This window comes from Dicentrarchus labrax, unplaced genomic scaffold (assembly GCF_905237075.1).
Source record: "Dicentrarchus labrax unplaced genomic scaffold, dlabrax2021, whole genome shotgun sequence".
NCBI lineage: Eukaryota > Metazoa > Chordata > Actinopteri > Moronidae > Dicentrarchus > Dicentrarchus labrax.
In genome coordinates this window covers 15159331-15185974 of record NW_026136723.1, presented here as the reverse complement: position 1 = coordinate 15185974, position 26644 = coordinate 15159331, and the positions used below count along the sequence as shown (strand labels likewise).

The following is a 26644-nucleotide window of genomic DNA, read 5'->3' as shown; positions in this document are numbered from 1 at the left end:
AAACAAAATGAATCTGTTAGCCCTTAATTTTGATAATTTGTTATTTTTCAGAGTAGCAATAACAAGTATCTTCTTTTTACAGAATTATAACTGCTAAATTTGCTGCTTTTCATTGTTTCATATAAAATGTGTAGAGCAAGTTACAAACATTTCCTCTGACCATAGACAATATAATTGATCAATAGATAGATCAATATGCAATAAAGGTAAATACTTAGCTACAGTCACTAAAACTGGAGTTTTTAATAGTAAATAAATATAGCTAATAAAATATTGCAAACATACAGGTAGAATGAGGTATATATTATTTATTATTTATTAATTTTATTCCATAACAGTTAACAAAAAAGCAAAATACAACCAGTAGCTCAGTAACAAATGATAGTGTATGCCAGAAACCAGCACACTCATAATATAAATGTTTAAGTAAGTCAGTTAAACGGTGCATAAATATAGTTATTTGTAAAAAATATAATAAGAAAGTAGTAATTTGAGAGGAGTGACGATGCACCCCGCAGTGACGTTAATTAGTGAAAAGTTTCGTAACGATGACGTCGCACCGGAGGAAAAGCTCTCGCGCTGAACAGCTGAACGAAACCGGCGAGCAAAGTATAAATTATACCTGCCGCCTCCCGAAAAGCTGATTTTAAAACTTAAACTAGACTGAGCTCCGGTCCGAGAGTCCGGTCCAAACCCGAACCACTGGCCCACGGTGTTTGTTATTATCGAGCCATCGTCAGATACTCTGTGGAAAAGAGTTCTGAAGCATCTGCTAACAGCAGCTAGGCTAGCTCAGGGAGCTAACCGGCAGGTTGTCTTTACCGTCAGGTGGCCGGTATGAGGAGGCTTTGAAGGTGTCCCGTCGGCGTTAATGATTTGTGGAGCGGATGGTTGCGCAGTGAACGACGACAGGCGACGGACACCTCAAGTATTTTAAGTCAGTTAAGAAAACCAACGTCTGCGTCAAGCTAACGTTAACGGTCAGGTTAATACCTCAGCTAACAGCAGTTAGCGCTCCGAAGGTGGTGCTTCGGGACCGATACAAGTCATGGCCAGTAATCCCGTGGCAGGCTTCACCCGCTCGGCTAATGGAGAAAACACATCGGGACCAGTGTCCGGTTCTGGCCGCTCATGTCGCCACCCTTCCGAGTCAGAGTCCGATGTTGGCCCGACTGTGAAGAGCTTAGCGCGGCTGTGCAGCAGGGACGAGGACGAGCGAGCAGCGGCTCTGGAGGAGCTGAGTCAAGGGGTTGTGGGGTGTTTAGGACTGGACCGGCCCTGTTCGGCACGGCTGAGTAAACAAACACTCCTGCATCTGCTTCGGCTGTCCCGGTCTTGTCCACTTCAGGAGGTACGGGGGAGAGCTACCGAGCTGCTGCGAACCGCACAGGTAAGTTACTGCTGGGATGTTAGCCCTACTTTCTACTTCGTTATGTCTGCAGGCCAACAGGAACTCATTCATTTAACATAAACATAAGATATAATCATAATGACACACAGAGGGTTGCCTTATATTTAGATCCATTGCTTATACTTCTCATTATGAAATTCAAAGATTAGCTAGGTGAATGATTGACTAATAAAATAAATCGTGCAGCTGATCAGACACAATTATCAGCTGATCACCATTTTCTATGAGATTGCTGGATGTTTCATCAGACATTGAACTGCAGGAGGTGATGCAAGACTGTGCTGCGGTGTGCACAAACAAGCAGCCCGGACACGCCCCCTCCCGGTGCCCTGAAAAACAAACTAGACACACCCCCGGTTGGGCACAGCCAACGGGAGCTTCTAGAAATAAAGAAGTTTCACTGCTAGTGGCGCATTTTAAATTTATTTAGCTTATCTGTCGGTGGGTTGTTGTTGTTGTTGCTACCGGTCTTCTGATGATGTCGGTGAGTTTAACGCACATTTGGTTCCAGGTTTTGTTTAAGGTCTGAAACGGGTCTCTCCAGTTACAGTACAGCTGCTACTGTCTAAGCAGGTCTAGCCAAGTTCAAGGGGGTTGAAGCTCTGTGCAGATTTTCCCATTTATCTTCAGTTATTAATAATAATCTTTATTATATTACATCCATAGTGTTCAATAGGAAAACGTACAGTTGATTCATTCACCCCATAGTTTGTTTTCTTATAAAAATTTTTAATTTTGATATGAAGTCTTTTGAAGATTTCAGACAAACCTTTAACTATTTTGTTGATTAACAAAGAGAGAATATTCAACTATTTTAGTGATTAATGACTCTTTTTTTTTCAAGCAAAAGTGTCAAACACTCCCTTCTCAGTTGTGGGAATTTGTGCCTTTTCTTTGTCTTTTATCTAAACTCTATATCAAGCAATCTGATGACAATATCCAGAGCTTTGTGATGAGCATTTTTTAAAAACTATTTTCTGACATTTAATATATCAAACTATTAGGATGAACATAATTACCAGATTAATCTGAAATTAAATTATTTAATTGTATAATTGACATAACTTTCTGTGTCTTCCTTCTTATAACTAGGAACAAGGAGTTGAAGTCCCTCGGGCTCTGGCCACAGGTCCAAGTGTCTTTATCAATGCAAAACAGGTGTGTATGGCTTGTTTTTAAAAGTACGTTTATTCACAAATATTAAAGGAGCAACAAATTGATTTCAGTGTGGTACACAGTTGGTCTAAATCTCAGGATTTGTCTGGATTCTTGCAGGCTGGCATCATGATTAACAGTCAAATCTGTGTACTGTAAAGGTCGCTAGAAATGTCCTAATTCAGTGGTAGTATAAGCAGTGTAGCTAACTCTTCTGCTGCAATACTGAAGTGCCTGTTGCTTCATGTCATCAAGAGAAGCAACACCAGACATGTGTTGCCAAAGCTGATGGCTGGAAATGCTGATTTGTGAGTCACTCCAAACTTTCCACTTTCCAGAAAGTGGGAGTGTTTTGTCAGTTCTTGAAGGCTGCTGATGTCCGACTGTAAGAGAAACATTAGCAAGTCAAAGCTTTTAAATGCGTCCTCTAGTGCAGTAAAAATGTAACAGCCTCTTGTCAATTTTTAACATTTATTTTGTCTTACTCTTTCTCTTCAGATGTTGAAAGAAGGGCCGGACCAGGACATCCTTATTGAATCTTTCCTTTCATTGGGTCGTGTGGACCACATAACCATGGTGATGGCGTTGCACCCTGCTTACCTCAGCTGCTTCCTGAGGACCCAGCATGCTTTGTTGGAGCTGGACGGCCCCTTACCCCGTCACTGGAGACATTACATTGCGGTTATGGTAAGAAAACTACAATATATTATTATTATTATTAACTAGTGACACTTCAGCACAGTATCAACAGCAGAGACTTCTATATATCTATATAGCACTTATCAAAGTTATTTAGTTGCTGATCTAATTCTTAAGCCAGTGAGTAAATTGTTGAATTGGTGGTCACCAGGTGTTTGTCTTGTGTTTATTTGCATCTATATCAATTGTTTTTGTGTCAAATGAGGTAACCGTACCATCAGCTATAAACACTCTAAAGCCTGTAATTGGTTTGTGAAAAGCTACAGGTACAGTGAGTCTTTCCTTTTAAAGTTTAGGCTTGATATTGCACGACTAATAGCTAAAACATTCAAAATAATGGCAGACCTGCAGCTATTATTTTCTCTTTTTCTGACCGAGTCAATGGTTCCAGAGTGCTTTTATGATTTCTTTCTTTTTATACACACCTAACAATTTTGGCTTTATGGCCATTATTCCTGCCTCCACTAGTAGTTAATATAGCTGTAAAAGCTGTTTCCACTGCTCCCCACCGCTTTTACAGCAAACAAAGTTCAAGTGTGCCATTTATACTGACAATAATGATTTTGGTCAGCGCTTAATCCATAACAAACCATAGTCAAACTTAACGTTCATTTTATTTGCTGAAGTTTTGAAAAAGGTCCTTTGACAGACACAGCTGTTGTTACAGCTGTATGTGTTAGACGATTTGGACATTTTATTCTTCAAGACATTTCCCACTTTAGTCTACACAATAGCCAGATGTTCTGATGTGAAGAAGAAAATGACAGTGATAGAAAAGTCAGGACCTATCTTATGCTGATTTTGTAGGAGCACAAAAATACAGGAGAAAAAAAACTTGGAATAGAAGAGAGGATAGATGCAAAATGGACTTGGCAGGTCATTCTTTTCTTGAGGGTTATCCAGCTACTGTATCACGCGCCACTACAGGTCTGCCAAGGACTGATCCCCTCATAAACATTTAATGACTCTCATCGCTCACATATACATTACATTAGTTTCCCTTTCACTTCAGAAATGGCCTTCATTAGACTCAAAATGATCTCCTGGTGGAGAAGTCTAGTTGTGTTTTTTTAACCTCTGAACCATTTATATTTATTAGCACAGGCAGTTCTTATGCATTATGCAGTCATACCCAGACCAGTGACTGAGCTTTGTTTTCAATAGATGTGATATCATGTTTGTTCCCTTATTTTTACTCCTCGTGATGTTTCATAGGCTGCAGCTCGACACCACTGCTCGTACCTGGTCCAGCAGCACAGCGCAGGCTTCCTAGAAGCTGGAGGGGAGGAGAGCTGGTTGAGCGGCCTTGAGCAGGCTCCCACCAAACTCCGCAGTCTGCAAACGCTCAACAAACTGCTGGCACACAGACCCTGGCTCATCACACAGCAGCACATCCAGGTCAGACACAACACCCACTCACACCCCGTCTCTCCTGCTCTCTCTTTTGCTCATAGTCTGTCATCATATAATATGATATCATTTAATACACTGGATTACTGACTTGTATCTGAAACGACTCCCTTATTGACTCACTCACTACTCCCTGTATAATAGACACACAATAGTTTAATCTTTAGTGAGCAGTAAATGAATATTTCAGAATAGTATATAGAATGAAGTGCAATGCACTGTGGTTCTGCATTTTTAGCAGAAATGTGGAAATCACTCATAATGAAGACATTCAAATGAAAGTGCAGACAGTACACAGTACACAGCACTTGCAGAGTTATTAGCGAGGGATTTTGCATAGTATTAGTTACACTTTATTAAAAAACCTGACTGTTGTAAGAGGAAGCAAAAAAGTAAAAGAAATTAAGTCAAAATTAAAAATGCAGTCTGTATAATATATATACTACTGTGGTGGTTTACCTCCACAATACAGGAAGGATATAAATATAATATATATATATATATATATATATATATGTATGTACAATACACTACTGTAATGCAACACTTCATTCATAAATGCAATCTCTGTGATGTTTTTTAGGCTTTCCTTTGTGTTTTGTGATATTGCACTATATTGTCTGTTTATTTAATTTTATCCTCCTCTATATATGATGATCGTGACTTAACAACCGTAAGAATCAACCAAGCTAGCAGCTTTTTGAGGCAGCTATATGCTAATTTCAGCATGCTAGCATGGTCACAATTACAATGGTGGTGTTTAACAGGAGAAATGTTTATCATGTCAACTGGGTTTGCAAACAGTTGCCAATTACCAATAAACACAAAACAGCTGAGGCTGATGGGAATGTAATTAGGTTTGCAGGTATTTGGCAAAAAAAAGTACTGGACAAATTGCAATTTTGACCTGATGATGGCACTTGACAAAGTTATGGATCAACAAAATCATTACAATTCATCTTGAAGCATCTCATCTTACCTAACGCCTATCCCCTCTGCCCTGCAGGAGCTGGTGTGTCCCGGAGCAGAGCCTCGCTGGTCATTGGCTGAACTCATACATGCTGTGGTCCTGATGGCACATGCTCACTCTCTCTGCTCTTTCGTGTGGGGCTGCGGCTTAAACCCTGAACCTGATCATGTCGGAGGTTATACCTTCCAATCTTCATCACCCAGTCACCTTCCACGGAGCCCTCATAGCCCCGCCCATGAGGACGGAAGGCAAGAGGTGAGCCAAACAGTCGTTTTTCACCACAGGTCTGACAGGTCTAGATTTAACAATGTCAACAAGACAAGGACGAAGAGGAAATTGGTTCATTCCAGCTTTGTTCCACTAGTCACACTGGTTTAGTAACAGCAGAAGACACTTCAGATTGTTGATTTAGTGTTAAAAACAAAGTACTAAGTGAGCTCCTTTTCTCTTTTATCTCCTCCAGTTGGTTGATGGAGCAATGGAGGTGGAGGTGTTGATGAAGAGGATGGTGGAGCTCCAGCAGCAGGAAGAGGAGCACACACAGGAGGAGATGGTTACTCGCTTTGAGAGGGAGAGGAGCGAGAGCATACCAACAGGTACAAACATGCATGTTTATCACATGAATCACTCATTTGTCATAATTTGTTTACTCACTGCCACCTCTTTGTTGTGTTTGTTTTTAGCGTTGGTGCGGGGAGCCCCGCCTGACCTGGTGCTGCATCTGGTGGAGGATCCAGAGTTCAGATATGAGGACTTTGCCCCCAGAGGAGAGCAAGCACCACCCACCATGAGAGCCCAGGTAGTTTGAATCATTTCTGTGTGTTCAAGTTCATGTTAATTTATATTTTGCAGATTGACTAAGACACACATTCCCAAGTTATCTCTTTGTCCGGAACCTGTTGATTGTTTGTGCTAAGTGTTTGTGTCTGATGCGTGCAGGACTATTCATGGGAGGACCATGGCTTCTCTCTGGTCAACAGACTACTGCCAGATATGGGCCAGCTCCTGGATGAAAAATTCCAGGTACCCTCACCTTTAACCTAGGAGAAGTACACGAATAAACAAAAATAAAAACAGTAAAAGACTGATAAGTAGATAACACGACAGGTCTATCTGCTCTAGGAAGTGTAGTTGAATGATACACAATATTAACTAGCTGAAGCTAGGGTCTGGAGGATATAATATGGGACTACATGCTTGTTGACACACTTGCAGTAAAACTACTTTACTGGTATCAGCAAAACAAATGGTTAATAACTACATGAATATTATAATATTGTAGAGCAGTGGACAGTTTTACCTCTTCAGGTCTCTAAAAATGTAGTCAAACAGTCTGACAAAGCACTGCTTAAAAAGGTTGTGAAGGTCGTAGAAGATTTATAGTTGTCTATGACCTACGCAGCCCAACAAAGAGATCAGCAGGCCACACTGGGAAATAAAAATGATGAAACCTAGCACAATGTGGGGAAAAACACAAAGTTTGAGCAAGTGAGTGTCATGGCAACCAGATGATGAAATTATCCTTGGCATCTTGTTCTCTTAATGATAATTTATTAGAGAACAGAATGCTTGAGCATATTCTGACTAGATTAAATGGTGTCTTTGCAGGTTGTGAGCAACCTGACGTACCACAGGATGGCCATGCATGAAGGTGTGGACACTCATACTCTGAGAAAAGCTCTGTGGAACTACATCCACTGTCTGTATGGGATACGGTCAGTCTGACACACCCAAATCACGTCATGAAATAGGTCTTTGTCTCAACTGTGTCACTAACTTTTATTCTATCATTGCACCTGTGCAGGTACGATGACTACGACTACGGCAGCGTGAACGTCCTGTTGGAGCGCTCTCTGAAGGTGTTTGTTAAAACCATGGCCTGTCACCCCGAGCAGACCACGGCACGCATTTACCAGGCCTTCTGGAGACACTTCAGACACTCTGAAAAGGTACGAAGGAGTTCAAACACCACCTGGCCCTGGCCTCTTCAGCCACATTGAATGAATCATTTGACATTTTAACTCGTCGTCCCTCTCGACAAAGAATGAATCCTTTGACATTTCTGCTTGTCATCTCGTTTTCCTTCCTTTTTTAAATGTCATTAGAGAAGGAGGCATTACAGACAGGACTTGAAAGTATGTCACCTAGTAACCTGAAAGTAATGACTTTTTTCCCCCTTTTTCTTTTAGGTTCATGCAAACCTGATAGTGATGGAAGCCCGGCTACAAGCAGCACTTCTTTATACTTTACGAGCCATCACACATTACATGAGATGACACACTCATTCGCACATTTCTGCTGATGCTGAGCCAGCTGTGACGTACTACAGCCCAATGCAGATCACACTCACACACACACACACACACACACACACTACAGTGAATGTTTGTATATGCATATCTTATGTTTCAGTGTTAATGTTTTGATGCTGCTTTGCGACTGGGATATATGATATTTAAAATGTGTTACTTATTTTGCACTGAAATCGATCAGGTTTTGTTTCCCCACTTGAGCCTCAATTGTTGTTCTGACTATCTTGCACATGTTTGTGTCTATCACACACACACACACACACACACACACACACACACACACACTGGACACTACTATCATATATATCTAGCTAAATCATTATCATGATTCAAGTGTTTCCTTTCCAGAATATTTGCTGTTTATTTGATATATCTGTTGGGGCCAATATGTCACCCACAGACAACTGCTGACCACACCATGACTACTCATGTCTAACACAGAGGAATGAGATACAAAAAGACAAAATAACTTGTATTTTTATATACAATAAAAAGTTACTTTGTTATCAAAATGAAATCTGTTGTAACGTATTCTGTCTCTTAGATTTATTGAAGGCATTGCTGTTTTACTGGAAAACTTATTATAGAAAGGGATTACTTTGGGATCTATTTTTGCATCTTTGTATTTTAATTGGAAGACTTTTATAAGATACTGTATATATTTTGAGACTTTTACGTTTTTTATATATGAATACCCCAAGGAACTGAGCACAAACCCTGACCTCTGTATATTCTTACCACAGCAGTTGCATCCACACGCCACTAGATGGAGGCAAAGACTTGTCTGAATAGTCCCTACAGTTCTCTTTACCAAGTCAGCTCACTCTTCAAGGTGACTATAACTGCGGGACAATACATCTGTCCTCCTTGTGGTACAACTGAAAGTACATGACCTGATAATGACTAGTTAATTTACGATGAAGAGATTTTTAAAAGTAATAACTGAAAAAAAAAAAAAAAAAACTGACGTGTCATCTATGAGCACCGTCGTTCTGGGGGGGGATTTCTGTGCACTTGTAATATGTACACGGATATCACACATCTCCCTCAGTCTTCCTGTAGTTCACACCAGGGTGTCGCGTGTTGCACTATGGGCTGCTATAAGGTGACATCTCTCTAGCTGTCACACTTGCGTTCTCCATAAAAAGGCTGAAACAGCCCGATGATATGATCCCTTTTCAGCTGTTCACTCCACGCGCGTGATCCTCTGGGGTGGACCTTATACGCTCGTGAAGTCCTGTTCCCCAAGCCTTCCCGGTTGAGGCGCGCGCCCACTTCTCACTTTGAGCAGCGCAGTAGCGCGCGGCTTTTCTCTCCTCCGTGCGTCCCGCGAGTCACCGGACACCGCTGACACTCACCCCTGTTCCCGTGCGCCTGGCTCCAGGGTCCCCCGGGGTAACGACGGATTTTGTGTCAGGTATGTGTGCTCAGTTTATCATATAATGTCTGACAATGTAATATAATGTAATTTATTGTATTATAAAAAGTGGTTGGTTGATCTTGAAGAGCTGCTTTATGTTTTCTAAGTAAACTGTGGGAATCACAGTTTAAGGTGACATATAAAGAGTTAGTTTCCCCACATTTCTTACTAAACTGACCTTCAACTTTTTCACTGTTTTTGTTCCGTATTGGTGGAGGAAGCTGCCCACTGATCACATCTCTCTGAAAGAGACCTGGACTGTAAATGTAACTGGGTGGGTAAAAGCGCACTGAAAGTACCAAACAAATACAGATGAGTATTATGAGCAGCCCACCACCTCGGGGGGGCCCTGTGTACCTTTTCTTAATAAGAACTCAGATCTCTGTTCACTGTTTTCAGTGTTTGTGAAAATTGAGTAACTTTGGAGTTTTTGCTGTTAGATAAAAGGAAGTTCTCGGTAGCCTGTGAGAAGTTAATTAAGTAGGTCTACCAGTACTTCCACACTGTGTACCGCACTGTGCGGATGCCACAGAGGATGATATTTAGAAATCAAACAGCCAACACTGCAATATTGAAAGAGTGGAATTTACCAGAGAATTTAGTCACAAAGCCTTTAAAGTTGGATGTCTTCCTTTCAAACACCTATTAGTTAAAGGCTGGGATCATCAGTTATAAGGCTGTAGTGATAGAATATATATTGATAAATCAATGAGGTCAAAGGGTCAAACAATAACTTATCAAAGGATCTGGATTTGTGGCGAATGCTGACCGCATCATCAGAGACCAACTGGATGCTTTTGTATGTAAGTTTACTGCATATTTGTCAGATTTGAATGACTTTCAGGAGTCATTCAGCTTTTTAAGGCCTTATATCTGTCTGACTGTTAGATTTGCTCCAGAAGCAGCATATTCCTACAGCAAATATAACAGATTTATCTGGCAACGCGCCTACAGGAACACCTTGAGGAAAAGGCTGGGCTGGATGTTTCCTCAACATGTCCATCTATCTGAGGTGTTTCTGTGGCTTTAACGTTGTCAGACTGGTGTAGGTGTTTGTTCCTTCATCATGACAGGTGGCAGGGACCACCTCCCTTTTAAATAATAATAATAATAATCAACATTCATCTTTGCTTCACCACTGATTTCAAGAGGCTTGTGTTTCTGTGTGAAGGAGGTGTCGTGGAATTTTGAGGGTTGGATTGGGAAAAAAACGTGATTAGGCCGTCCAAGGCCGGACTTCATCACTTCCTGTTTCTTTACGAGGTCAGTTCCTGTCTTTAGCCTCGGGGCTAGGCAGGAAGGAAGGGGGCGTGTATGTGTTTTTTAGCAGGGGGGGGGTTAGAAATGGACGTTACCATAGTCACACAGCTTTCCAACCAAGCAGCTGAGGGCTGTGACAGTTAAGTGCTTGTCCGAGATGAGCCCTACAGCCTGATGTTAGCACCCTCACATTCCCCTGGATGGAGGGTGTCGGCTGTCATTTCGATCAGGGGCTTTGCAGTTTTTGGAAGACTCGTCTTCTTGATGCTCCCATGGAAACAGACCCTGAGCCCCCAGTGCTTAACAAACAGGATTAGACATGTAAATGTTTGTGTATGCCTTCCAACAAGCCACCTCGGTCCTCTGTATCTGGAGGATATGATGACTTCATGTGGAAACAGGACGTCCCAATGACCGAGACACCTTACTTTTCCATTACCCCCACCCACCCCCCAGTCTCTCTCCCGCTCCTATTTGAGTGTGTGTACGTACTCTATGTTTGTGCGTTGTGTGTGAGGGTTCGGTGACAGCCTGCTTCCCATTGTCCTATCATTCCTGCTGCACTCACACTCTGCATCCTGTGGGGCTTCCTGCTAATGAGGGAGAGAGTCAGAGAGAGAGAGAGAGAGAGAGAGAAAGAAAGGTGTAAGGAGAGAAATAGAGAAACTAGAAGGAGGGTTGAAGAAAGTCTGAGCTGAGCAGAGAACTGGTGTAAAAGTACAGAAAGTCAACAGATCTGAACAATCGTGTATGTATGTGTGTGTTGACCCGTGTTCCCGCAGTGAATTCCCTGCTGGGAGCAGCTTATCTGCAGTCCACTGTGCAGGAAAGGGTGTGTCATTTGGATTTGGATGTTGTGACGATGGAGGGTGATGTTATTGTGATTTTATAAGAGTGCACCGAATGCGTACTAATGCCTCGTAGGTCAGAATTTATTTGCTTCCTCATATTGTTAGGGTATACAAATACACTGCAGTTTCTGTTACTGCAAGAGTGGAAGTTAACTTTTCATCTGAGGACGCAACTACCGATTATTTTGGTTATCGATTAACCTGTTGAACGTTTTCTTGATTAATTGATTAGTTGTTAAATGTGAGAAACTGATGAAAAATGTTGATCACTGTTTCCCAAAGCCCAAGGCGACACATCCTCAAATGTCTTGTTTTCTCCACAACCCAAATATATTCAGCCTACTGTCATAGAGGACTAAAGAAACCAGAACATATTCACATTTGAGAAGCTGAAACTTCTCAATGACTCAATCAATTAATTGATTATCTAAATAGTTAGCAATTAATTAAATAGTTGACAACTGACAGATTAATCATTTTTCATTTACTACTTGAGTATTAAGAGATGTTGTACTTTTTCCTCCACTACATTTTACCACTAGATGATATTTATTAGTTCAGATAAGAATTTTACGAATAAAACAATGAACAATATATGAAATATGATGCATTGTTATATATTAAAACATTAAAGGACTGCTTACATGCATCAATTATAGCGGTCCAGTATAACAGTGAAAAGGTCAGTTTTGGATAGCCTACTGAGTTTTTAAAAAACATTTTTTATTTAGTTTTCAATGTTAACAATAAGTGAAAGACAATCTCCTCAGAAGTAAGGAGTAGAAAAGAAAAACAATAACAAACAAACAAAAAGAACAGTGCCTGTGTGTAGTTATGTAGTTGGATACTGAGTTTTAATTTGGGTAAAGACTGTTTCCCCTTTACTACAAATCTACAGAGGTTAGCTTTTTTAGGGAGGAGTTCCATGATCGAAAGTATTTCCAGTGAGGTCTGAATTACAAAATTCCCCTGTATTGTACTCGGGGTGGAGGCGGATATTTCAAAACCTGGGGAAAATAAACTTTTTGCATGTCTTCATACCACCAAAGACTGTAAAAAAAAACTGAAAAACTGTCAAGGACATGAATACCTGTGCATATCTAATAACTATGAAGTATTAGCTGTGAAAAGGAAAAGTGTTGATGCAGACAGACTCACAGACTAATACCACACTTCTCCCCACCAGAGGAAGCTGCTTCTGTTTCACAAACTATTCTAATTATTTCTTCTGTGTGATCGCCAGCCGCAATAAAAATCCTCCGTGACTTTCAGCAACAAGCCAGCGAAGCAGCGAAGTGAAGTTTAGTTTTGAAACAGAGAGCAGAGGAGGAAACACTGGTGTATCTGTGGAGTGAGTATGACTGAAAAGTAAAGTGATTTTGGGGGATAATGTGACAAGAGGCAAGTTTTAATGACAATTGCATCATGGAGAAATAATGACGTTGCCATTTTACATTTGTTACACCCTATGGTCCTGCAACCAGCAGTAGAAGCCTAAACATTTTAAACAAGGTGAAAAACAAGGTGTACATGACTGAAGAAAAAAAGTATTTTGTTTTTTATGTATGCAATAATATCACTATATAACAGCTATATAGTTTGTCACACACTGCATCTAAGTTTTGTAACTTGGTTCTAAGAGGTAAAGAGGAACTGTTTTTAAATTACTGTGGTGTGACCATGCCTTATGCAGACCTTTGTCACACACACACACCTAAAAAGCAGCATCAAGTATGCAGTGTGATAATTCAGATGTGCCATCTTCAGTTTACCATCACCTCCACACACAACCCACACACTGACACACTTTACTCCAGTGCCTTCAATGTTTGTGGCTGATTGAAAGAGAAATGATCTTAAAGCACACACATACAGGTTGTTGTTTTATGTTTAATTCTGAACCATGAAAGGTTAAATGCCAGTGTACCTCTGCTGCATGTGTGACTTTAGTGTTGAGATGTGTTTCTGTTTTCACGGTGGCGTTTCCTTGATGTGGCCAAACCTCAGATCAACTGAATAATCAGGTGGTATTTTTGAATTATCATTGCTTCTCTGTGCGGGGAGAAAGACTGACGAGAGCGAGGAAATTTGGTCAACAGGAACCCAACAGAGAACAATGACTGTATGGCCATCCTGCAAACAGTCCTCTTTGTGTATATGTGTGTGTGTGTGTGTGTGTGTGTGTGTGTGTGTGTGTGTGTGTGTGTGTGTGTGTGTGTGTGTGTGTGTGTGATACATATCCCTGTTATTGTGCTGATCCTGTCTGCGGTCATCTGCCAGTCTTAGAAAAGCAGAAAAAAAAGAGAAGATGAGAGAAAGGGCAGATGAGAGATAAAGATTGCCTCCTCTACACCCTCGGCCACTTCTCCTTTATAAGATTTATCAGAACGAGAAATAAGTTGCAGTTTTGGTCCAGGGGAAGGGTTGATAGAGAGAATATGAAAGGTTATTGTTGGAGAGGTGTAGGCCCATAGCAGAGAAAAACCGCAACAGAGGTGTGTGTGTGTGTGTGTGTGTGTGTGTGTGGGTGGGTGGGTGTGTGGGTGGGTGGGTGTGTGGGTGTGTGGGTGTGTGTGTTGGGGTAGTTTGCGGCACTGCAGCTGCTTGGTGTATGTGTGTGTGGATGTCCTCAGTTTCCAGGAAAAGGGGGGAGCCATCAGAGGGGTGGACAGGAAACTCTAACAGGGCTAACTTCCTGTAGCTCTCCTGATGGCTGACCTGATAGTGAATGAGTGTGTGTGTGCGTGCGGGCTTGTGTGCATGTTCAAGTTTTGCATATTTTGCCCTGGACTCATCTGGATGTAGCCCATAATAGCTTTTGTTAAACACTGAGAGGAATTTCTGGGAATCCGTGGTGTGGATGGGACAAAAGCTGACACTGTTCACTGGGAGAGTTTTTTTCATAGTGAAGGTGAATTACTTTAGGGGGTTTTTATCGCTCCCTGCCATAACCTGTATTGTTCTTCCTGTGTGTGACTTCCTTCACATTCCTCAGTAGGTGGGGAGGCTGCAGCCTGGAGTTTAGTCGGCTTGAAAGGTTGCCAGTTTGAATCCTAGGGCCACTCTACACTCAGTTGTTGGTTTATTAGGTACACCTACAGTAGCTAATGCAGTCTAATACAACAGCCCTGCAATAAATCCTACATCCATAAAAGTTCTAATCAGTTTTGTTGAAGCCTTTAGTGAAGTGTTGATTCAACTTTATGGTCCTTTTGGAGGCTGCAGTCGGCGGTGCTGTTGAACTGTATTACATTATACTGAGAGTTACTTCTAATATTTTGTCCATCCCTGTTATATCAGTGACAGTAGACTAAATCAGTAGTTCCCAACCTGTGGCTTGGGGCCCCACCTAGGGGTCGCCAAAGCTTCACGCCGGGTCATGAGGCCTTGATTCTAAGGGGATGTAAGAAAACAGGTTATTTTTAAAGTCAAGATATAAAAAGTCTTGCATTAGAAAAGTACGCAGTTAAAATAATAAAGAGCTAATAGAACAATAGGGCAAGTGTGAGGGAGAAGAAAACACTGAATTTGTAAAAGAAAAAGAAAAAAGAAGCCTATTAAGTTAGTATGATTGTTTAAAAGAAAACAGACAGAGAATTGTATGTAAAGTTACTAAAAATATAATCTCTGATGCTCACAGGAAATAATGAATTTGTGTCCATTGTACAGTGTATCAGTTGTATGTCACGTACTCAGGGGTTATCACGGACTCATCAGTAACACAGTGACTGATAGTTGGAAACCACTGGACTAAGTCCTCCAAAATGACCATGAAGTTTAATCTAGAGATGCAATAGAGGATTATTTTAATTATTGGTTAACCTACCGTTTACTTTCTCAGTTGAAACGTCTTTAATATGTCATAAAAATATGCCCCTCAAATTCCATGGGCAAATATATATTGCTTATGTTGCCCGGCTCAGTTCAGTTTACCATCAGATGAGGCAAAGAAAAAAATAAAATCCTTAAAATTCAGAAGCTGAAGCAAGATACATTTGGGCATTTTTGCTTGAAAAAAGACTCTAAAAGAATTAACGATTATCAAAATAGACAAACTGTTTCAGCTGTAGTTGAGTGTGAACCTCTCATTATACCAAACATTATAACCTTCATGAATGTAGAATTTATTGCAGGGCTTTTTCTATTAGACGGCATCATTTTAAAGGAATAGTACGATTTTTGTTTGGGTTTAACAAACAAGATATAACATGTTAATCAGGAAGATTAGAAGTGCTGCTGGGTGGATTTTTGTCACCGTTAGCCAGAGCCATGCTAGCTAGTTTCCCCCTGTTTCCAGTGTTTGTGCTAAGCTAAGCTAACTGCTTGCTGGCTATAGCTTCTAATTTCCTGTGCAGACATGAGAGAGGTGTCAGTTTTCTCATCTAACCAGAAAGTGGATAAGACAATGAAACACTCTCATCTTTATCAGGATCACGTTAAAGGCTGCGTGCAGGCGTGTCTGCACACAATTCAAATGTTTTACAGTCTTCACTGTAAGTTATTTCCCCTTGATGTTGGCACCAGGTTTTGCTTTGTCAACACAAGTATTTTTCAGACAGTGCGGTTTGCAAAAAAAAAAAAAACTGGAAGTCAGCATTGCATACAATGTACACTTGAGAAACACATTTCACAGTCAATGACTGTCACTTTTGTGTCAGTTACCCTTGTCTAATGATGACATTTACAGGTATATTTCACCACAATCCTACACACACACACACACACACACACACACACACACACACACACACACACACACACACACACAGCTATTGACCAGAGAACGAATGACAGTACCCTCTCTCGAAACTGCAAAGCAAAAAGGGAAGTGGCTAACCTCACATCTCTCTGTCTTTCCTTATCTCGAGCTGTCTCTGTTTTTTCTAACTTTTCTGTCTCCTCGCGTCTCCCTTCACGCATCTCTTTATTCACGCTTTACCGCCCTTGAGGCTTTCTCTCACATTCTCTATCACCTCATACGTCTCCGGTTCTCTGCCACTCATCCTCTCTCCTGCCCTGCTCTCTCATTCCACCCCTTGTCACTCACCTCCTTCCCTCCTTTTTTTTTTTTTTTTTCCAGTGGCGATGGTGATTGACAGATGATCTGACAGAGGAAGACATCAGGTGAGAAAAAGTTAACTTCTCCTTCCCGCCTTACCCCCAAACCGCTCTTCCTTCTCCCCTTCCTCCTACTTTACTTCCCGCTCGAGGGAAGTGAAGTGTTTTTATTTTAAGTTTGTTACTTCTCTCTTTTACAGTTCGGCTCTTTACGCCCTAGTATGGCCCTTTGTACAGTGTTAATGCATGTTGCTTTCACTTTCTATCAGCTTGTGTTTGAAGTCTTAGTTTGGGCAGGCAGGAATGAAGAGAAATAGATTACTTATACTAATACTAAAATTGACTTATTTCTTATGTTGAATACTGTGATGATCCACTAGATCCTTGTATTTTGTTGATAAGCGGTGATACTGTAATGGATCATTACTGTACTGTTTCTTAAAGGGACAATCCACAGATTTCACACATGAAATTGAAGTTTACTTGTCACACTGCTGTATGAAAACTGTTTTAATTATTATGTCTTCTGTGACTGGAGCAGCTTTGCTATGTTTTGAAAAATAATTTGTCGATGAGGTTTAGACTTAATATTTATGTAACAGAAAGCCGTTGTTACAAACTGGAGGTGCAGAGTTTGAAAGTTGTGGGGGGTTTATCAGGCAGGAAAGATGGTATCAAGTTGCACTGTGGGAAATGTAGGACCTGGGAATTCAAGGGTTTTATTCATACTAGGTACTAAAAGTTAGGATGTCTCGGCCTCCGCTGCTTCAATTTTGACCACAGTTTTTCATGGACGCAAAAGTATTATTATTCTGTACTCATACCAGGTTAGAAAAGGTTTTTATGAACTGCATACAGTTTAATCATGATTATCTAACATCAAGCAGCAAGAACGGGAGGGAAATTTGACATTTACATACTGAAAATGTTCTGGCATGTTTCGTTAACTCTGCCTGTTTTCGCAGACGTCGTCTCCGTGCTGGTTATTATGGGGTGTGTCTGTTGCAAGCAGAAGAAGTCCGGCAAAGCAGCACCAGCAACATCAGCATCAGTAGACGTTACAGATCTGTCTCCTAGCAACGCAGATGGAGGGTTGTCCACGGCCCTGAGCCAGGGCCGTTATTGTCCCGACCCCACTCAGAGCATCCCAGACTTCAACAAGGCATTCTCATCGAGCAACATCTTCCCCAACACCAACACACACCAGCGGTCTGGCATAACAAGTAGGACTGTGTGTGTGTGTGTGTGTGTGTGTGTGTGTGTGTGTGTGTGTGTAAGACCAAGTAAAATGGTCTTACACACATATATTACATCATATTTATGTATTTAGATTCTAGAAGATGAAAATCTGAATACCAATTAACAAGTACAGTTTGCCATAAATGAATAGAGCAAAGTGAACCTTCTTCAGTGGCATTTGTGTCCATCCTAAAATAGTTATGTCTTTTGCGCCGTATGACGAAAGGCTTAAAATCAGAGAAATCTATATTTTGATGTGTGTTTCTCCACCATATTTTACAAACACAGGGATTTCATGCATTTCCTCATTGAGAGAACAGGATAAGGTTTTTATTTAAAGTCTGCGTTAAAACAATGCTCACACGCCTATATCTTCATTGAAAACATTATTGATTGCTGTAATTGTGATCTCTTCTTAGTGCAAATTCTGTGTTGCTCCATTTTAAGAATTCACTTGAAGTTATTATGAGACTTCTGTTGTGTCATTTAGACAAATCTAGTGAGTATCTTTCAGAGTTAGTCTTTTTTAGCATAAAATTTACTCTGCGTTTTCCCTGTTTTCTTACTGAGATGCATTAAAGTTATAGTTAGCCTCAAATGCATTTTTACATAGAAAAGGGACTTTGGATTTTGTCTCCCATCTCTTACAATCTCTTACAGTGGAATCACACTAAGAAAGGGTCTGTTCACAGCCAGTATGGACAGGAGGAATCCTTACTCCAATAACTTTGAATCTACAAGTATATTTGACAGACATGACCAAATGGTTTTGGATGATGACGATGAAAATAGAATTCAGTGGTATGAGCTATAACTGGAAACTAACAACTCTTCTGTCCTTTGTTGTACGTGTGTTCATGCAAACACATATACAGGTGTTGGAGTCACTCTTTTTATAGCTCTGTATGACTATGACGCCCGCACCGAAGATGACCTTACTTTTCAGAAAGGAGAGAAATTCCAAATCATCAACAACACGTAAGTACAAATGTACACTAACACAGCTGCATTTTAATAACATCTGTTTACACCCCGATAGGATTGTATTAATACACTCTGGCATAAAATATTGGTATACAAAACTTTGGCAATATGCATCGGCAGCTGAATGTTAACTAAATGTGATCAGTGTTAAATGTGTTTAATGAGATGAGTTATGACTCCCGAAAGGTAATTCATTTTGTTTGCATACATTAAAAGCCACAGGCTGCAATTAAATGCCACCCATTAACACTGTCAACTGCTGCTGGTGATGTTGACAAGCTCCTGTTTTTGAACAATGTTCCTGGCTTTGTGGTCAGCTGGCGTATTTGCTATTGTTACTATTACTCTAACTATGTTCACCACATTCACTCTTTATCTTCTTTCTCATCTGGACACCTTCCAGACAGACAGTCCATATTCATAGTTAATGTGTTTTCAGACTTTTGTTTTTTTAAAGAAGTAAGTAGGTTTTTGCACACTTTAGCCAAAATAAAGAAGTAGTTTAGTGAAATAATTGTTTATTTTGATTTCTACATTGTTAAAAATATCATTCATATATTACACCTACTTACACGTTATCCCTAAATTTAAAAACCACAGCTGCTGTTTTGCATTTCTACAAGCAAACTGATGTTTTGTGTGTATTTTTTGCAGAGAGGGTGACTGGTGGGAGGCCCGCTCGTTGGACACAGGAAAATCAGGTTACATCCCCTCCAACTACGTAGCTCCTGTCGACTCCATACAGGCTGAAGAGTGAGTACGCACACACACGGTGCTGAAAGCTGAAGTATAAGTACTGATAGCTTCTGCTGAAAGGTTTTCTCCATGATTGACATGTAGTCTGAGGGCAGAGGTCTCATGATGTGTGTGGTTGTCATGGTGACAGGTGGTATTTTGGGAAGATGGGGAGGAAGGATGCGGAGAGACAGCTGCTGGGCCACGGCAACCAGAGGGGAACTTTCCTCATACGAGAGAGCGAGACCACCAAGGGTGAATAGGCCACTATGCTACACACACACACACACACACACACACACACACACAATGGAGGTTTATGCTCAGCATACGTGAAACCTTTCAATTTCTTTCTCTTTCTCTTTACATCTCTCACTTCTCCCCCACTCTATTCATCTTCCCCTTCCCTCCTTCGTTACTCTTCCTCTCTGACCTCTTTGCAGGTGCTTACTCTCTGTCTATCCGTGACTGGGACGACAACAAGGGAGAACATGTCAAGCATTATAAGATCCGCAAATTGGACAACGGTGGCTACTACATCACCACGAGATCTCAGTTTGACACTGTGCAGCAGCTGGTCGAGCACTACACAGGTAACACACATACATGGACACAATTTCCTCCTTTTTTTCCCCTGCTTCTCCTTCAAAGCGGAAAACACGTTGTGTTGCCATTTTCTGATTCACCCTCAAGCTCAAAAGCTCCTGCTTCCATGGATTTCATCTAAAATGTGTTTTGACTCTTTGCCCAATCGTTCTCTGCCCAACTGCAAGAGAAAATTTAAGCCTAATTCTGTCTCTACTTGATTCAAGCTGTAATTACACTATCAAAAGTGAAGTAAGTACTTTTACTGGATATAAGTACAATTTCGAACAACTTTTCTTGAGTATTTTCATTTGATGCTACTTCCTGCTCCACTACATGTCAGAGGGAGAAGTGCACTTTTTACTCCACTATTTATTAGACAGCTAACAGTTGCTTTGCAAATTCAGATTTTACATAAAACGTATATGATCAGCAACATACTGTATGATGCATTGTTATAGATAGAACTACCCAACAGTTAAGTAATTAAAATGAGCTCCACCTAGACGACCTACATTAAAATTAGTCCTACATGTCAGTGCATCAGAAATAATCTACCAGTGTAATATACATAATAATACAGTCTGAGGGGGGGCCTTCCTCCCAATGAGTACTTTTACTTTTGATGCTCAGAGTACAGCTTGAACTTTTTTTATTATGAGCTGAGATTATAGTTATTGTATAGTAGTTACATGTAACTATTTTCACTATTTAAAAATTTTTGAATACTTCCTCCACCACTGACTTTTAGTGACTTTTTAGCTCGATTCAGAGATGTGGTAACAAGCAGGGTTCACACCCTCCACTTCCTCTGGCCTCTGTCAGTGTAAATCTGCCCCCTAGTGGCTTGTGTTGATATAACAAACATTCTGCAGTTGGTGACTTTACATGACACGATCATGACACACATATATTATTAACCACATATATTATTAACTTTTTTGCCAGTATACATATTTGTTTTTCTTATTAACTGTCTTGTTCCTGTATTTTTTGCTTTTGCTGCTGCTCAGATTGTGTGTTTATGTCTGAAATCTCTTTGTGCCTTTGTACTTCAGTTTTTGGTTAACTTGTCAGTTGCATAAGCGCATAAGCAACCTGTCTTGTTCTTCTTTATCTCTGCATTTGCTGCTTTTCCCCTCTGTTTTCTTCCCCTCTTGTTTCCTTCTTCTTTGCCTTTCTGTTTGTCTCTCCTCTCTCTCTCAGAGAGAGCGGCGGGACTGTGTTGCCGTTTGATTGGCAGCTGTAAGCGGGGCATGCCTAAGCTGGCTGACTTATCAGTGAAGACCAAGGATATGTGGGAGATTCCCCGCGAATCCCTCCAGCTGATTAAGAAACTGGGCAACGGCCAGTTTGGAGAAGTCTGGATGGGTAGGAATGGTTGGGACTGTGTTGCAGTGGGGGAAGGTGACAGCTGGAGCACACCTGGATAAAAAAGTATTAAAAGATGAGCAGGTATATATTAAGTCTTGGTTGTGTTCAGTTGACAAGAACATCAGTAAACGCTGCTGGTGTAAAGACACCTCGACGCCCACAAAAATACACTGTAAAGCCCTGTTTATCTGTCTGTGTTGTTCAGAGTCTGTCTCCCTGCAACAAATATACCTGTGGATCAGACCACACAAACACAGACAACACACACACAGTTGATACATAGATGTAGTCTGGACTAGTTTTTAACTGTTGCGCGTGCGTTGAATACAAACTGCATCAGTGAAACAGTGCTTAATAAATACCGATATGTGATAAGAATGACACAGGAGCAGCAGTTAATGAATACAAATGTGGTTTTGTTTTACATCCAGGTGTGCAGAGTTGTTCCCCTCCTCCCCTGTTTTTGCATGTGCATGTTTCATCATCTCACCTCACCTCTTTTTCACCCCCCCCACCCATCTTTCCACCCATCACTACACCCTTTCTCCCATTCTTCATCACCCACTTCCACCCTTTCCTTTTTCTACATCTCCACCCTCCTTGTCGGCTCCCACCTCCTCCCCTCCCCTAATAGGCAGCAATGACGGGTTGTGTTATTACCTGACCAAGCCCTGTCCCAACTCCACCCCGCTCACCATGGGCCTTGGGCGGGACGCTTGGGAGGTGTCCAGGGAAACGCTGTCAATGCAAAGGAAGCTGGGACAGGGCTGCTTCGGGGACGTTTGGATGGGTGAGAATGACACCGCCAACCTCTGACGCCCTCTAGAGGCTTAGAGGCTTAGAGGGAGAACTGTCTGTCCCGCATTGTGCTCTGTAGTGTTACTGTCCTGTAGATTGTTGGTAATGCTAAATGTCTGGCTGTGGCTGACCATTTATGTCAGTGTATGTAAGTAAAGTTTGATGTTTTCCCAGTAGCGCTTGGTATTCCCTCATAATGTATTTCCAATTACATATTTGTCCAATTCGTGTTGACATTATCACACAGTTTCCCTGAATAAATCTGAGTGTGTTGGGTTTTCTGACCCATGCAGAGTTTCTCCCTGAAGCCAGCCATGCTTTGTGCCTGTCCGTGTAACTCAGGTGCTGCTGGTGTTGATGTAAGACCAGTAAACCTCCCTAGCTCCCTCCCTAATAACATTACCCATCTCATGTCATGCATGCTCTCGAAAAAATAACATCAACAACATCATTTGCATGCACCAGAAGTTTGACCACGTGTGTATGTGTGATTGTTACAGCCTGCATATTGTGTGGCTTCTTCGTGATATTTATATCTGTTTGTGTGATTGTTTGTGTCCCTGTATAAGTAGTATGTACATTTATACAGCCATCACACTGTCAGTATGCCAGAAAATTGGCCTGTGCAGTATAAATCCGTGTGTGTCCATGTACTATATGTGCATTAACTTTCCCTTGTCTGTATGCCAGGCATGTGGAACGGTACCACCAAGGTAGCGGTGAAGACTCTGAAGCCAGGGACCATGTCCCCTGAGGCCTTCCTGGAGGAGGCTCAGATCATGAAGAGACTCCGCCATGACAAGCTGGTGCAGCTCTACGCTGTCGTGTCTGAGGAGCCCATCTACATTATCACTGAGTTCATGAGCCAAGGTATCAGGCTGAGTAAACTGTCAAGCCTGTGACGTACTGTAGATACAATATGAATCACTGCCATTGGTTGGAAACTTCACTGACCCCGAAAAGCACGCTCATCCGAAGCGTTCCTTGAAATAGGTGGATAGTTGATAAAACTGCTAATTCAGAGAGGGCATACCAACACCACGGTTCCACAATCTCTCCATTTGTTATAATACATTTAAAAATTATCAGAAACACCCTATCTTGCATTGAAATCCTTAAAATTGGATTGGATCTGGACCCGGAAACATTATTTACCTGTTACTTGGCCCCTGTCCTTTAACCATTCGTTAAAATGACAAACTTTTGAGATATCCTGCTCAGTACCAAACAGACAAACAAACAATCAAACAGGAAAATAAAAAATTGACTTTAGCAGTCAGGGAATTTATCAATTATTTTAAAATTGTCAGAAGGTCCAAGCCCTCTGAGCCTGACCACTAACCTCCCTGTGGAGGCGGTTTGGGGGCAGGTGAAACATACCTTCAATATTCCTCAAAAAGAAAAAGACAAAAGCATGAAGACATCACTGTATGCATTTACAAGCATCTATCTAATAAGAATTTGATTGGACATATATTTTGTACACAGCAATGTTAACGACAGGAGACATTAGGGGCCAGTCATAACGCTACAATCTTGGTTTTTCAGGAAGTTTGTTGGACTTCTTAAAAGATGGGGAAGGGCAGAACCTGAAGCTGCCTCAACTGGTGGACATGGCTGCACAGGTGAGTTAAACAGACACACAATGACAGACTTAAAGGAAACACAGGCTTTCACATCTTTCTGAGCTCTTTTTAAAAAATCTCTTTGTGCTTATTATAGATTGCAGCCGGAATGGCGTACATTGAGAGGATGAACTACATCCATCGTGACCTGCGAGCAGCTAACATTCTTGTTGGAGACAATCTGGTGTGCAAGATCGCTGACTTTGGCCTGGCTAGGCTCATTGAGGACAACGAGTACACAGCCAGACAAGGTAACAGTATGTGAGAATAAATGAGTGAGTGTGTGTCAGTGTGTATGAGAGAGAGCGAGGAAGAGAGACACACTTGCACAATGATTAAGAGTATCTGCCTCTGCCTCCATGCCTATATTTTTATACATAACCAATCCTAATTATATGATTATGCATCTTCACTGTGTTGCCATGGTTTCAGGGGCGAAGTTCCCTATCAAGTGGACGGCTCCAGAAGCTGCACTGTATGGACGCTTTACCATCAAGTCAGATGTCTGGAGCTTTGGCATCCTACTAACTGAACTCATCACTAAGGGACGGGTGCCATACCCAGGTACAGGATATTACTATTACTTAATCTCACGCAGTAACAGGTTGATCATCCATGGCAATGGAAATCCTTCACGATATTACTATAATATTACTATACAAACTATACACTATGACGATGGAGAGTTTGGGGGTTAACCTTTTCATTTTCAACCAGAACAAAATACATTACAGCACTGAGTGAGTTTAGGACCTCAGTGTCTCGCTCGAAAGTGCTTCAAAAGTAAAGGGGTGACCCCTTTTTTAAGCACTTTTTACTGTATGTTCTTAAGGGGTGACTGAAGCTGCAATGAATCACTATAATTTCTCTTGCTACTTTTACAAAATGTGTGGATTTTTACATACTTGTTTTTGCAGTAATTTTCCCTTTTGCTTTTTTCTTTTAACCTTAATAGGAGGAGATTGGATTTGTATCATTCAAGGGGGTTAAACTCTCTTTCCAGTAGTGTCATGTCCAAGACAGCTGCACCACATACAACACAAAAACAGAGGTCACAAAACATATACAATCATAAGGATGATGTAAGATTCATCAAATAACAGCAATAAATATACAATGACAAAGAGGATAAAAACATATGCGCAATATATATTCCTAAAAACACATGACATGCAAAAAATAGATAAAACAAAACAAACTCATGACTGTTGCCAGTTTGTGGCAGTTATATATTTCTTTAAAATTCTCTGAAACTCAAAGCCCATCATATTGTGGTGAATTAATAAATGGCAGCTGCAACCATATTTAGACGTATTTTTTTGATGATTTCTAAAAATGTTTTTTTTTTTACTATTCTCCATTTCGAATATGTGTTGTTCTTGTGTTGTTTTTTTACCCACTCACCTTCTCCTGTGTCCACATCTCCCCCTCCCTCCTCCATCCCTTTAGGCATGAACAACCGTGAAGTGCTGGAGCAGGTGGAGAGGGGCTACCGAATGCCCTGTGCCCCGGGCTGCCCCACCTCGCTCCATGAACTGATGCTGCAGTGCTGGAGGCGGGAGGCCGATGAGAGGCACACTTTTGAGTATCTCCAGTCCTTCCTGGAGGATTACTTCACCGCTACAGAGCCGCAGTACCAGCCCGGGGAAAACCTGTGACCACACACGTAGGACAGATGTGGCTCAATACACGGACAAACAGAAAGAGAATGAATGATAGATAGACAGGCAGACATGGATATATACATGCAGATACACTGATAGACATGTACAATGACACACACACACACATACTAAGATACATATCATTGCCTTGTTTAAATTGTTTAATGACAGTTTCCTCCTTTTGATCATCAATCGCTGCAGCCCATTCAGGACAGATCAGTCAACCATGTTGAAGAGCAGAGTCGGAGCTCTGCTGGTCAGGCCTTGCAGTAATGTTGCTTTACTCTGTAACCATGACAACAAGGAACTGAAAGAAGATGTAGATGGTTGTTTCGAGGTGGGGGGAAGTCGAGTTGGTACATGATCTGTTCAGCTGCCATATATGTTCAGGTCCTTTGATGTCTGTGTCTGAGAAGAACGATTTAGTCGGGCCGTTTGTTGACCTGAGATAAATATATTGATATAGAAATGACAGAAGGTGCAACAGGTTTCAAACAATAATTGGAATAGTGCCTTTAAAAAAATGTCAAAATGAACCTCATGAACCTGTGTGGTAGCTGAGTAGATTATGTACGCAGACACAGACGCTCCTATGGAAGATGCCTCCTCTTACAAACAGACGATAAAAAGGCTGTTGATCATCTGATTTCAAACTTGCAGCAACATGTGCCTTAAAGTGTCCATATTGAGGGCTGTTTTAGATTTTAAATACCTTTTGATACTGTGTTAGTAAAGTCAGAGAGATGTTAAGGAATGCTCTTTGTTTATCTGTTCATTTTTATGACAATTTTGTATGAGCTGTCTCTTTTGTTGTTTTAATTTAACTCAAATATATATGTGCATCACAAAGACTTCTATATCCAGTTATTATGTATACAGTTCTCATCCATTGGGAGGGCAGGGTGAAATGTTATACATAAAGGGGGGAAGATTGATGTCAGTGGAATATGAAAGATAGTATTTTAAATGTGTGTAACCTTTATGTTGAAATTCCCCTGTCATGTTATTGTAATAAAGACCAAATATCTTTTTCCGGTATAAGTCTCTTATTCTGTGTATTTGAACATTTATGCTGTTTTGTTTGGTGTTTTATT

General features: G+C 41.0%; 2 protein-coding genes across 10 annotated transcripts; both read left to right on the top strand.

The window, feature by feature from the left end:
* The first annotated feature begins 543 nt into the window (after window positions 1-543).
* Window positions 544-8474, top strand: sesn2 (sestrin 2). Of its 2 annotated transcripts, none has more exons than XM_051390404.1 (11): window positions 544-1390; window positions 2504-2569; window positions 3065-3253; window positions 4481-4663; window positions 5682-5900; window positions 6109-6241; window positions 6329-6444; window positions 6585-6668; window positions 7254-7360; window positions 7450-7594; window positions 7835-8474. In XM_051390404.1, exons 1-11 carry the CDS (start codon window positions 1049-1051, stop codon window positions 7919-7921), a joined length of 1671 nt encoding a protein of 556 aa, XP_051246364.1. In that variant the 5' UTR covers window positions 544-1048; the 3' UTR covers window positions 7922-8474. The 2 variants fall into 2 exon arrangements, with proteins under 2 accessions (XP_051246364.1, XP_051246365.1); XM_051390405.1 differs by lacking the exon at window positions 544-1390 and adding an exon at window positions 1746-1895.
* Window positions 8475-9048: 574 nt separating this feature from the next.
* On the top strand, window positions 9049-26591 carry yrk (Yes-related kinase). Of its 8 annotated transcripts, XM_051390023.1 has the most exons (14): window positions 9049-9374; window positions 12732-12839; window positions 16569-16612; window positions 17512-17769; window positions 18661-18763; window positions 19424-19522; window positions 19656-19759; window positions 19948-20097; window positions 21296-21460; window positions 22952-23131; window positions 23810-23886; window positions 23984-24137; window positions 24319-24450; window positions 25336-26591. In XM_051390023.1, the coding sequence occupies exons 4-14, from the start codon at window positions 17535-17537 to the stop codon at window positions 25542-25544; spliced, it is 1608 nt and encodes a 535-aa protein (XP_051245983.1). In that variant the 5' UTR covers window positions 9049-9374; window positions 12732-12839; window positions 16569-16612; window positions 17512-17534; the 3' UTR covers window positions 25545-26591. The 8 variants fall into 8 exon arrangements, with proteins under 8 accessions (XP_051245983.1, XP_051245980.1, XP_051245985.1 ...); XM_051390020.1 differs by lacking the exon at window positions 12732-12839; XM_051390027.1 differs by lacking the exons at window positions 12732-12839; window positions 21296-21460 and adding an exon at window positions 22098-22253 and having other exon boundaries at window positions 9057-9374.
* The last annotated feature ends 53 nt before the right edge of the window (window positions 26592-26644 follow it).

Bases quoted from the DNA above. Each gene is read 5' to 3' on its own strand.
- sesn2 (XM_051390404.1), top strand. From the start codon at position 1,049: ATGGCCAGTAATCCCGTGGCAGGCTTCACCCGCTCGGCTAATGGAGAA. The intron at 4,664-5,681 runs GTCAGACACAAC...TCTGCCCTGCAG, and splicing joins TCACACAGCAGCACATCCAG to GAGCTGGTGTGTCCCGGAGC. The intron at 6,445-6,584 runs GTAGTTTGAATC...TGATGCGTGCAG, and splicing joins CACCCACCATGAGAGCCCAG to GACTATTCATGGGAGGACCA.
- yrk (XM_051390028.1), top strand. From the start codon at position 17,535: ATGGGGTGTGTCTGTTGCAAGCAGAAGAAGTCCGGCAAAGCAGCACCA. The intron at 18,764-19,423 runs GTAAGTACAAAT...TATTTTTTGCAG, and splicing joins TTCCAAATCATCAACAACAC to AGAGGGTGACTGGTGGGAGG. The intron at 21,461-22,097 runs GTAGGAATGGTT...CTCCCCTAATAG, and splicing joins GTTTGGAGAAGTCTGGATGG to GCAGCAATGACGGGTTGTGT.